The sequence below is a fragment of the Camponotus floridanus genome, unplaced genomic scaffold, assembly GCF_003227725.1.
Source record: "Camponotus floridanus strain SB8 unplaced genomic scaffold, Cflo_v7.5 scaffold85, whole genome shotgun sequence".
Classification (NCBI taxonomy): domain Eukaryota; kingdom Metazoa; phylum Arthropoda; class Insecta; order Hymenoptera; family Formicidae; genus Camponotus; species Camponotus floridanus.
Genome location: NW_020229855.1, coordinates 780396 through 792563, shown reverse-complemented (window position 1 = coordinate 792563; position 12168 = coordinate 780396). Strand labels below are relative to the sequence as shown.

Sequence of the window (12168 nt, the reverse complement as noted above, 5' to 3'; positions counted from 1 at the left end):
AATTTTCCTCTCTAGAGAATTTTTGTTTTGTATTGTATTTCTTCTTTTCCCTTGTGAACTAGCGCCACCTACATTTTTCTTTATCGTTATGTTGTCTTTTATTTGTATACATTTTCTACAGCATTTTTAGTGTTTCCACAACTTATGATCTCGTATATGTGATAAAACGGTTAATTATTTACAAATTTTGCGGTTACTACATGAATTTATATGATATTTATCGAAAATATGGATAAAGAAATTCATTTGATCGGAAAACCTTTGCAAAAAATTTCAGAACGCAAGTTGCCAACAGTCAAAGAGGTTATGAGTGTTTTTTTCTATCAGCTCAAAGTGTTAAAATGTTCCATCAAACAAAGTTCTAAAAATGCAGCCTGTCAAGTTATTGAACTATGGAAAAACAACCAGATTCCTACTAGTGAATCGACTAATGTCATAAAAAAAATTCTTCGCTATCATAATCGATGGATGAAATTGCAAAAATCTTTTGTGCGAAAAAAATCATCAGCACAAAACAAAAATGAAATGAGATTTCAGAATGAAATTAAAGCATTATTTGATATTGTAGATTATAAGTCATTAAAACTGCTCGATAATAATATTCAAGAGTTATATTCAAATCAAAAAAGTGATACCCGGAAAGAAATTCTTTCTAATAACCCAAATAAAACAAACAGAACTATGAATATGATGGAAGTAGACGAAAGTCGTAAGTATTTACAACATTTAACTATCATAAATTTTAGTAATAATTGGAAATAAATTCAATTTATTTTAAATTATAAATAATAAAGTATATTATTGTTTTTCTAATTAATTATATCATAAATGTCAATATGTTAATAGATGATAAATAAAAAACTCTTCATGTTCCTTACCTGATATCAAAATGAATGCATTTCAAATTTTTTCTTCCATTAATTTAATAATATCGCTCATTTTAGATTTGAATCAACCCTCAACTAGCCATGAGATTGTTCCAAGTGAAAAATCAGAGTCATCCTCAACGCTTACATTAAGTCAAGCTACAAATTTCGGTTCAGATTTAGAGTATGTGCCTCAAATACCGACAACGCGAGCAAAAATAAATATTTTAACTCCAGAGCTTATCTCGGCACTCGACAGAGCTAATGTCAGTAGTAGACATGCGATGTTTATTATTGCTCCAGTTCTATCAAGTGTTGGTGTTAATATAGAAGATACAACTCTTAGTTACAGAACAATTCAACGAACTCGCATGCTCTTACAAAAAGACATTGCTATAGGGCTAAAAGATAACTTCAAAGCTCATGATAAATACGTCGTGCATTGGGATGGCAAAATACTGAATGACATTGCTGAATCGAAATTTGTGGATCGGTTACCGATTCTTTTGACTGCTTTTGGTACTGAGCAGTTACTTGGAGTTCCAAAAATGAATAGTGGAACGGCAGAAAATCAAGCAGCAGCCATCTTATCGACGTTAAATCAATGGGGTATTATTCGTTACATTAAGGCGATGTGTTTTGACACGACTGCGGTTAATACGGGTAACTAATCTATGATGATGAAATATTTGAAATAAAATTTCATTTTGATCCTTCTGGTTGAATTGTTTTCACACACAAATTAAATTTTCAACACGTGCCTATTATTTATAATTCTTTATTTATTTAGATTTTAAATATGCGTTACAATTTTTCTTAAATACATAACTTAAAGTGTAATTATCTATTCTTACTATACAGGAATCCATCACGGTACATGTAAAGAAATTGAAAAGGCCTTAGGAAAAGAATTGATTTGGTTACCATGTCGCCATCATATTTATGAGATCATTTTAAGGAGTGCATTCGAAGTGTATTGGCCAGTATCATCCGGACCAAATATTCGAATATTTGAGAGATTCAAAAAATTTTGGGACACAGTAGATAGAACGAAGTATAAATCTGGTGTTGATGATACTATTGTTGCTAATATTGTTACGGATAAAAAAAATCATCTATCTACATTTATTACGCGATACTTACAGGTATAATTTGAATATAATTTTAAGTGTAAAGAAAAATTTTCGATTTTTTACAAATAATTGATTATTTTTGGTAGTTATCGCAACCCCGAGATGACTATAAAGAATTATTGGAATTGTCATTAATTTTTCTTGGAGAAATGCCTCAAGACCAAGTTTCCTTTAAACGTCCTGGTGCAATTCATCACGCAAGATGGATGGCAAAGGCAATTTATTGCCTAAAAATATTTATTTTTAGAGATGGATTTGTCCTTTCTAAGATAGAATTGAATGGTCTTCGACAACTTTGTATTTTTATAGTTATGGTGTATGTAAGAGCTTGGTTTTCATCAACTTCTGCGACTTCTGCTGCTAATCACGACTTAAAGTTCATGAAAAATTTAATTAAGTACAGGCAAATTAATCCTTTGATTTCTTCGGCTACATGTGAAAAAATGACTTTACATCTATGGTACTTAAGTGATGAACTTGCCATTTTATCACTATTTGATGATACCGTTCCATTAAACATAAAGAAAAATATTGTCGAAGCTGTTAAGACTCGCGAAGGTACAGATTCTAAAGCAAGAAGATTTATGATTGATAAAAAAAATTTGGATTCAATTCTGCAAAAAGACATAAGTGACTTTGTTTCTAAGAAGTCATTGAAACTTTTTGAGCTTTTTGATCTGCCGTATGATTTTCTTGACAAAAATATTGATTTATGGTCTACTGATGAGAGTTATAATGAAAATAAAGAATTTTTCGAACAATTAAAAGTTGTTAATGATGTGGCAGAGCGAGGTGTCGCATTAGTAAGTGAATATAACCAATGCTTAACAAAAAACGAAGAGCAATTTCAATTTTTATTGCAAGTTGTCAAAGAGCATCGAAAAAATTACCCTACTTGCAACAAAAAATTGTTCGAAAATTAATAACTCAGTTGAAAATTAAAATAAAAAACTTTTTTATAAATAATTGGATATATTTTTCTCTAATACTGAAACATATCATAATATATTTATAATGAAAACTTTGCTTTTTTTATTAATAAATAATTAACTAAGCGATAAATAATGTACAATTTATTTTTTTTAATGTAGACAAAGATACTTACACATAAAAAAAACTTGAAAAACATTTTGAAGTTTCTCAATTGATAAAAACTAAAATTCGTGTAAATTTTCTCAAAACTTATAAATTAAATTGAAATTTTTCGATTATCTAGTCAAAAACTCTTAAGATCAGTACACATGAAAGTTTGATGATGAATATCTTTTGAACGCTTGATTTAATCGCCAAAACATATGAGACCATTTTTGTAGAGCAGTTAATTTCCTACAAAAATTTGTATTGCGCATTTTACAATAGTCATTTGTTGTCGAGTTATAAAATTCATAAACAAAAATGAAATTTGTCTTAAAATAATCAAACTTAAATCTTCAATATCTTTCGAATGGTGAGGTTTGCGGAAAAAACATAAGATACCTTTTTTGTAGAACATTAAATTTCCTACAAAATTTTTCTAAAACATTTTTCTGTACAATCAATTAATGATGAGGTATGAATTTTTTTCTATTAGACTGAGAAAAAAATAAAAAACTGCGATGCGGAGGACCTTCCTATTAAAATTAAGAGCTCATATTTGGTGAGAATTTTTTTAAGGCGTCTAACAACCCATTTTTCCGTGCCACTTGTAAAAAAAAAAATAATCAATTTTTTTGACCCACCCTAATATATATATATATATATATATATGCCTACTATATGTGACGTATAAATTGAATAAACGTGCACATACGCATATATATTTTATAACAAAACTCAATAAAATAAAGGTATAAATATAATAAATAAGCGTCGCGATGGAAATTGACATATATATATTAACATGTCCAAAAATATCCCCATATATATGCATACTATATGTGACGTATAAATTGAATAAATGTGCACATACGCATATATATTTTATAACAAAACTCAATAAAATAAAGGTATAAATATAATAAATAAGCGTCGCGATGGAAATTGACATATATATATTAACATGTCCAAAAATATCCCCATATATATGCATACTATATGTGACGTATAAATTGAATAAACATGCACATACGCATATATATTTTATAACAAAATTCAATAAAATAAAGGTATAAATATAATAAATAAGCGTCGCGATGGAAATTGACATATATATATTAACATGTCCAAAAATATCCCCATATATATGCATACTATATGTGACGTATAAATTGAATAAACATGCACATACGCATATATATTTTATAACAAAATTCAATAAAATAAAGGTATAAATATAATAAATAAGCGTCGCGATGGAAATTGACATATATATATTAACATGTCCAAAAATATCCCCATATATATACATACTATATGTGACGTATAAATTGAATAAACGTGCACATACGCATATATATTTTATAACAAAATTCAATAAAATAAAGGTATAAATATAATAAATAAGCGTCGCGATGGAAATTGACATATATATATTAACATGTCCAAAAATATCCCCATACATATATGCATACTATATGCATATATATATATTTTTGTAACAAGTTTAATAAAACAAAGGTAGAGATATAATAGACTGCCGCTGCGACAAAATTAACATATATCAGCACACAAGAAAATATATATATATATATATATATATATATATATTACGAATGTTAACAAATAATTAATATTAATAACCCCATGATTTTATACAATAATTATTAATCTTATACGATGATTATTAAATATGATTCAGTAAAAACTTGCCAAAATCAATTTTCATAAGTAATATGCGATTACGTATCCATAGATATATATATATATATATATATATATATATATATATATATATATATGCTAATATAAAAGTCGCCCAAACGAAATTCTTCAAAGAATAAAACATTGTCAGAATCAAAAGATCTCTTGAATAAAAGATCACTGTAGAGCGTGCAGTGAATTCCTCGAGCACAGCCGTGATCTTTCTTAGAAGTAAAACGAGCTGCTTTTTAATATGTTATTCCGAGAACTGGAAAAATAAAATTTTAGCGATATAATAACTATTAAGCGAAGCGATAATTAATTTCCATATACTTATATATACATATATTCTTATTGTAAAATTTATTGTAATGATAATGGCTTAACGCATTAGAATTTATTAAAATATTATTCGCAGACTTATGTAATCATTAAAAGTCGACTTTGAAAATTTTAAAATATATACATATAAAATTACAAAATTCTAATTGTTAAACCGTTATTTAATGAATAAAAATATATCTTGTAAATGATAAATCTCGATAATTAGTCTTAAGATAATTATTAAACCCAGAAATATTACGTGTAATATGCCAGTTTAAGCCACGTAAACGAATTTTAAAAAAGTAATTCATTTAAAAAATATTACTATTACTAACATGTCTTATAAAGAGAAAGAATGCGATGAGCAATTCTTAGAAGGACATCCAGCATATCTATTCTTAGAAAAGAGATAAGCCATCTTCGTATCCGTTGCTTTAAGACCTGCAAAGAAAAATCTCTTATAGCAATCCAAATGTTAAATTTTTCTTTACTAACTATTACTAATTTTAACTATATGTATAATTGTAAAAACCATTGTAATAATAATGGTTTAATACATCAGAATTTATCAAAATATCACTTAGAATTTAAACAATTGCTATAAATCGAACTCAAATTTTCTAATGACATAAATATGATATTGTAAAAAATTCTGATTGTTAAAAATCATTATTAAAAAATATTCTTATAAAAAAATTTAATAAGTCTAAGACTCAAGACTTGCAATCCCTATCACAAGACTCTCACCCACCACATCGCAAACTCATAGCAGGAAGGGACAGCTCCAGCAGCCGACCCACCAATCACCGAAGAGGCCCACCTCTTCTCCCTACCATTAAACGTCAAACCAGAGGAAGGGACCTAAGGCACCTCGGGCGTCAAGTCTCAGTCCTCTACGCCATTAGATCTCCAGCTCTTGAAGAGGAAGAAACCTAGAAGCCTACTGGACACCTTAGCATATTCGAAAATAACTTAGTCGCGATTTCGACTTTTTCTTTCGAGACTTAGTCTCAATCTCTACTAAGAGAGTTGTATCAATACCAACACCGTAATAAAGTGCTACCACCCAGCAACTTCCGAGTCTTTGGCCATTTTCTGCGCTGCCTTGCCACTTCTCCAGGTTCTCACCGAGGTCGAGCAATCCAGGGAAGAAGCGGCGGTGCTTTTATCCACCCACGAATTCCGTCATCCGGTAAGGAAACTATAGAATAATAATTATTCTTAATTAACCTTGACAATAACTTCGCATATTAACTTGATTTATTCTTAATATATTGACAAATTTCCTTGAATCTTACCTGTCCGTATACAGACTTTAAATTTTTTTTTGAGTTGAATAATTTAAATTTCAACCGATCCTCTGAAGACGCTCGAAGCGTATCCTAGAGTGTAGCGTCGTTCGAGTTAGTCACTCGATGTGCATTGGGTAGCAAACTCTACTCCTCTGCCGCTTTCACGGAGAGTTTCTCTGGAAGAATTTCTCCGTGGATCCTGTGCCGCTGTGACGTGACGTTTTGCACATCGATACTAGACTCAGAATTTAAGACTCGCTCCTAGAGGACCTGTCGAAATAATAAAATTTATGCACTGGCTTACAAGCTAACTACCAAAACATTTCATGAATTTTATACTTATCCTAAGTAAGCCAGCCGCTCTTACTCATATCCTTGTCTGTATCCCTGAATCTCCAGTCCTCTCGGTGCAGCCGCATGCTCCTGGAAATTCAAAATACATTAAATAAATTATTATTCGTTGTACCCTAATGACTTGTATCTTGCTGAATATTCCGGTCATTATATGTGAATGATAGAGATATACTATCATTATCAACATTCGTTTATCTCACAGTAATCCATTAATCCGCAATATTGATCTTAATTCCATGAATCACTTTGTGGTAATTACATTTACTTCATATAACCATTCATCTTAACAGGTGTCTTTCTACGCATCATCGTAAGTAAACCCCCTCTTATTGTTAAATTAATCGTATGAAACATACTAAATGGTCATATTCCCTCGGTAGATGGTTAACCCCTGCCGAAATTCTTCCGTCGGACGTAACATTCCCCTCCGCGCCGCGGGTATACGCCGCCGCCGTGCCTCACGGTCAATACCTAGGCTCCCGATAGCTCGCCAACTGTTTGCCGACGAGAATAATTTAACGAGCAGAGTAACGAGGTACTCTGCAGTACATAGTTTCGTTACCCCCCGCGCATACCCTAATCGTCCTCCCCTGAATCCTCCAGCAGTTTTTCACGAGGAACAACGGCCCAGGGCCAGGTCGCCATCGCCCAACTACTCCCCCATCCAGGATTCATCCAATCCTAGTTATTCACCAGTCCGGACACCGGGAGATCTGCCCCCATACCGGAAGAACAAGCACACGTAGAACGAAGAACAGAACCGGCGGTTGGTCCATCCAACCAGGGCCAAATCCAAGATCATCCTGAACCAAATTTCTACCCAGATAGAGATCCAGAGGACCTGGTCTTACCAAGCAACGTCCAACCCCTCGCAGGATTAACAGATGAAGATTTTATCGAAATTTACGAATACTTGCAGCGGGATAATTTCTTCAATAATCACTGAAAGAACCAATATTGCGATGTTATAACAAATAATAGCCACATTTAAATGTCCTTTTGAAATATACCTATACCTATTATAATAAAAATCTGTAAAACCTTAAGGAGGTGATATAATAAAAGAGAACAGATCAAAAAGACAAATTGGGTCAGGCTCTACGGAACTACAATTTATTTCCGTCATCAATCCTACTCCTAAAAGAAGTGTAAAAGATTCTTAATCTCTCGGCGTCCCAGGGTAGAGCCGGCCTAGCAGGTTGCCCTGAAAAAGAAATAGAGAGAAGTTACGATTACGTAACAAATAAATACGTGAGAAGTTACGATCGAGACGTAACAACGAATTCAAACGTAACACTATCTTGAAAAAAAGCGTTTAATTCACGTTAGTACGTCGCATAGGCGTACGTAATTCGGATTAAAAGCATTCATTTCTACTTAGTTCAGTAGTTCGCATCAACTCATGGTATCTTGAAAAAAAGTGTTTAATTCAAGTTCGTACGTCGCATAGGCGTACGTAATTCGGATTAAAAGCATTCATTCCTACTTAGTTCAGTACTTCGCATCATCGCATGGTATCTTGAAAAAAAGCGTTTAATTCACGTTAGTACGTCGCATATGCGTACGTAATTCGGATTTAAAGCATTCATTTCTACTTAGTTCAGTATTCGCATCATCGCATGGTATCTTGAAAAAAGCGTTTAATTCACGTTAGTACGTCGCATAGGCGGTTATAGATAAAAGCATTCGTTTCTACTTAATTCAGTACTTCGCATCATCGCATGGTATCTTGAAAAAAAGCGTTTAATTCACGTTAGTACGTCGCATAGGCGTGCGTTATACGAATTAAAAGCATTCATTTCTACTTAGTTCAGTACTTCGCATCATCGCATGCTATCTTGAAAAAAAGCGTTTAATTCACGTTAGTACGTCGCATAGGCGTACGTAATTCGGATTAAAAGCATTAATTTCTACTTAGTTCAGTACTTCGCATCATCGCATGGTATCTTGAAAAAAAGCGTTTAATTCATGTTAGTACGTCGCATAGGCGTGCGTTATCCGGATTAAAAGCATTAATTTCTAGTTTGTTCAGTACTTCGCATCATCGCATGCTATCTTGAAAAAAAGCGTTTATTTTACGTTAGTACATCGCGTAGGCGTGCGTTATCCGGATTAAAAGCATTTATTTCTACTTAGTTCAGTACTTCGCATCATTGCATGTTATCTTGAAAAAAAGGGTTTAACTCACGTTAGTACATCGCATAGGCGTGCGTTATTCGGATTAAAAGCAATCATTTCTGGTTAGTTCAGTAGTTCGCATCAACGCATGCTATCATGAAAAAAAGTGTATACTTCAAGTTCGTACGTCGCATAGGCGTACGTAATTCGGATTAAAAGCATTCATTTCTACTTAGTTCAGTACTTCGCATCATCGCATGCTATCTTGAAAAAAAGGGTTTAATTCTCGTTAGTACGTCTCATAGGCGTGCGTTATACGAATTAAAAGCATTCAGTTCTACTTAGTTCAGTAGTTCGCATCATCGCATGCAATCTTGAAAAAAAGCGTTTAATTCACGTTAGTACGTCGCATAGGCGTGAGTTATATGGATTAAAAGCATTCATTTCAGGTTAGTTCAGTACTTCGCATTAACGCATGCTATCTTGAAAAAAAGTGTTTAATTCAAGTTCGTACGTCGCATAGGCGTGCGTTATTCGAATTAAAAGCATTCATTTCTGGTTAGTTCAGTAGTTCGCATCAACGCATGCTATCATGAAAAAAATGTATAATTCAAGTTCGTACGTCGCATAGGCGTACGTAATTCGGATTAAAAGCATTCATTTCTACTGTTACGTTTGAATTTGTTGTTACGTCTCGATCGTAACTTCGCACGTATTTATTTGTTACGCAATCGTAACTTCTCTCTATTTCTTTTTCAGGGCAACCTGCTAGGCCGGCTCTACCCTGGGACGCCGAGAGGTTAAGAATCTTTTGCGTTTCTTTTAGGAGTAGGATTGATGACGGAAATAAATTGTAGGTCCATAGAACCTGACCCAATTTGTCTTTTTGATCTGTTCTCTTTTATTATATCACCTCCTTAAGGCTTTACAAATTTTTATTATAATAGGTATAGGTATATTTCAAACGGATATTTAAATGTAGCTATTATTTGTTATAACGTCGCAATATTTGTTCTTTCAGCGATTATTGAAGAAATTATCCCGCTGCAAGTATTCGTAAATTTCGATAAAATCTTCATCGGTTAGTCCTGCGAGGGGTTGGACGTTGCTTGGTAAGACAAGGTCCTCTGGCTCTCTATCCGGGTAGAAATTCGGTTCAGGATGATCTTGAATTTGGCCCTGGTTGGATGGACCAACCTCCGGTTCCGTCCTTCGTTCTACGTGTGCTTGTTCCTCCGGTATGGGGGGCAGATCTTCCTGTGTCCGGACTGGCGAGTAACTAGGATTGGATGAATCCTGGATGGGGGAGTAGTTGGGCGATGTTGGCCTGGCTCTGGGCAGTTGTTCCTCGTGAATAACCGCTGGAGGGTTTCGGGGAGGACGATAAGGGTATGCGCGGGGGGCAGCGAAACTATGTACGGCTGAGTACCTAGTTACTCTGCTCACTAAAGTGTTCTCGTCGGCAAACAATTGACGAGCTATAGGGAGCCTAGGTATAGACCGTGAGGCTCGACGGCGGCGTATACCCGCGGCGCGGAGGGGAATGTCACGTCCGACGGGAGAATTTCGGCGGGGGTTAACCATCTACCGAGGGAATATGACCATTTAGTATGTTTAATACGATTAATTTAACACTAAGAGGAGGTTTACTTACGATGATGCGTAGAAAGACACCTGTTAAAATGAATGGTTATATGAAGTAAATGTAATTACCACAAAGTGATTCATGGAATTAGGATCAATATTGCGGATTAATGGATTACTGTGAGATAAACGAATGTTGGTAATGATAGTATATCTCTACTTTGCACATATAATGACCGAAATGTTCAGCGAGATACAAGTCATTAGAGTACAACAAATAACAATTTATTTGATGTATTTTGAATTTCCAGGAGCATGCGGCTGCACCGAGAGGACTGGAGATTCAGGGATATAGACAAGGATACGAATAAGAGCGGCTGGCTTACTTAGGATAAGTATAAAATTCATGAAATGTTTTGGTAGTTAGCTTGTAAGCCAGTGCATAAATTTTATTATTTCGACAGGTCCTCTAGGAGCGAGTCTTAGATTCTGAGTCTAGTATCGATGTGCAAGACGTCACGTCACAGCGGCACAGGATCCACGGAGAAATTCTTCCAGAGAAGCTCTCCGTGAAAGCGGCAGAGGAGTAGAATTTGCTACCCAATGCACATCGAGTGACAAACTCGAACGACGCTACACTCTAGGATACGCTTAGAGCGTTCTCAGAGGATCGGTTGAAATTTAAATTATTCAACTCAAAAGAAAAAAATTTAGAGTCTGTATACGGACAGGTAAGATTCAAGGAAAATTGTCATACAACGAATGATAATTTATTTAGCATATTTTGAATTTCCAGGAGCATGTGGCTGCACCGAGAGGTCTGGAGATTCAAGGATACAGACAAGGGTACGAGTAAGAGCGGCTGGCTTACTTCAGATAAGTATAAAATTCATAAAATGTTTTGATAATTAACTTGTAAGCCAGTGCATAAATTCTATTATTTCGACAGATCCTCTAGGAGCGAGTCTTAAATTCTGAGTCTAGTATCGATGTGCAAGACGTCACGTCACAGCGGCACAGGATCCACGGAGAAATTCTTCCAGAGAAGCTCTCCGTGAAAGCGGCAGAGGAGTAGAATTTGCTACCCAATGCACATCGAGTGACTGACTCGAACGACGCTACACTCTAGGATACGCTTCGAGCGTTCTCAGAGGATCGGTTGAAATTTAAATTATTCAACTCAGAAAAAAAAATTTAAAGTCTGTATACGTACAGGTAAGATTCGAAGAAAATTGTCAATATATCAAAAGTAAATCAAGCTAATATACAAAGCTATTGTCAAAGTGGATTAAGAATAATTATTATTCTATTATTTCCTTACCGGATGACGGGATTCGTGGATGGATAAAAGCACCGCTGCTCTTTCCCTGGAATGCTCGACCTCGGTGAGAACCTGAAGAAGTGGCAAGGCAGCGCAGAAAATGGCCAAAGACTCAGAGGTTGCTGGATGGTAGCACTTTATTACGGTATTGGCGTTGATACAACTCTCGTAGTAGAGATTGAGACTAAGTCTCGAAAGAAAAAAGTCGAAATCGCGACTAAGTTATTTTCGAATATGCTAAGATGTCCGGTAAGCTTTTAGGGTTCTTCGTCTTCAAGAGCTGGAGATCTAATGGCCTTATTCTGATTTTTAAGTTATTTTAATCTAAATTTTTTGTCATTTCGGTCCATTTATGCTAGTTAGTATAATAGTTTTTCTTTCTTTCCATTGGCTCATGT

General features: G+C 34.3%; 1 protein-coding gene across 1 annotated transcript; it reads left to right on the top strand.

Moving 5' to 3' along the window:
- Nucleotides 1-1150: 1150 nt before the first annotated feature.
- LOC112639732 lies at nt 1151-11305 on the top strand. The gene is made up of 4 exons (XM_025414608.1): nt 1151-1529; nt 1728-2011; nt 2086-2862; nt 11246-11305. Exons 1-4 carry the CDS (start codon nt 1151-1153, stop codon nt 11303-11305), a joined length of 1500 nt encoding a protein of 499 aa, XP_025270393.1.
- The last annotated feature ends 863 nt before the right edge of the window (nt 11306-12168 follow it).

What these genes read in the sequence shown, in the direction of transcription:
- LOC112639732 (XM_025414608.1), top strand. Translation starts at nt 1,151, where the DNA reads ATGTTTATTATTGCTCCAGTTCTATCAAGTGTTGGTGTTAATATAGAA. An exon ending in CACGACTGCGGTTAATACGG is followed by an intron (nt 1,530 to 1,727) that starts GTAACTAATCTA and finishes CTTACTATACAG; the next exon opens with GAATCCATCACGGTACATGT. An exon ending in AATTTCAATTTTTATTGCAA is followed by an intron (nt 2,863 to 11,245) that starts GTTGTCAAAGAG and finishes TTGAATTTCCAG; the next exon opens with GAGCATGTGGCTGCACCGAG.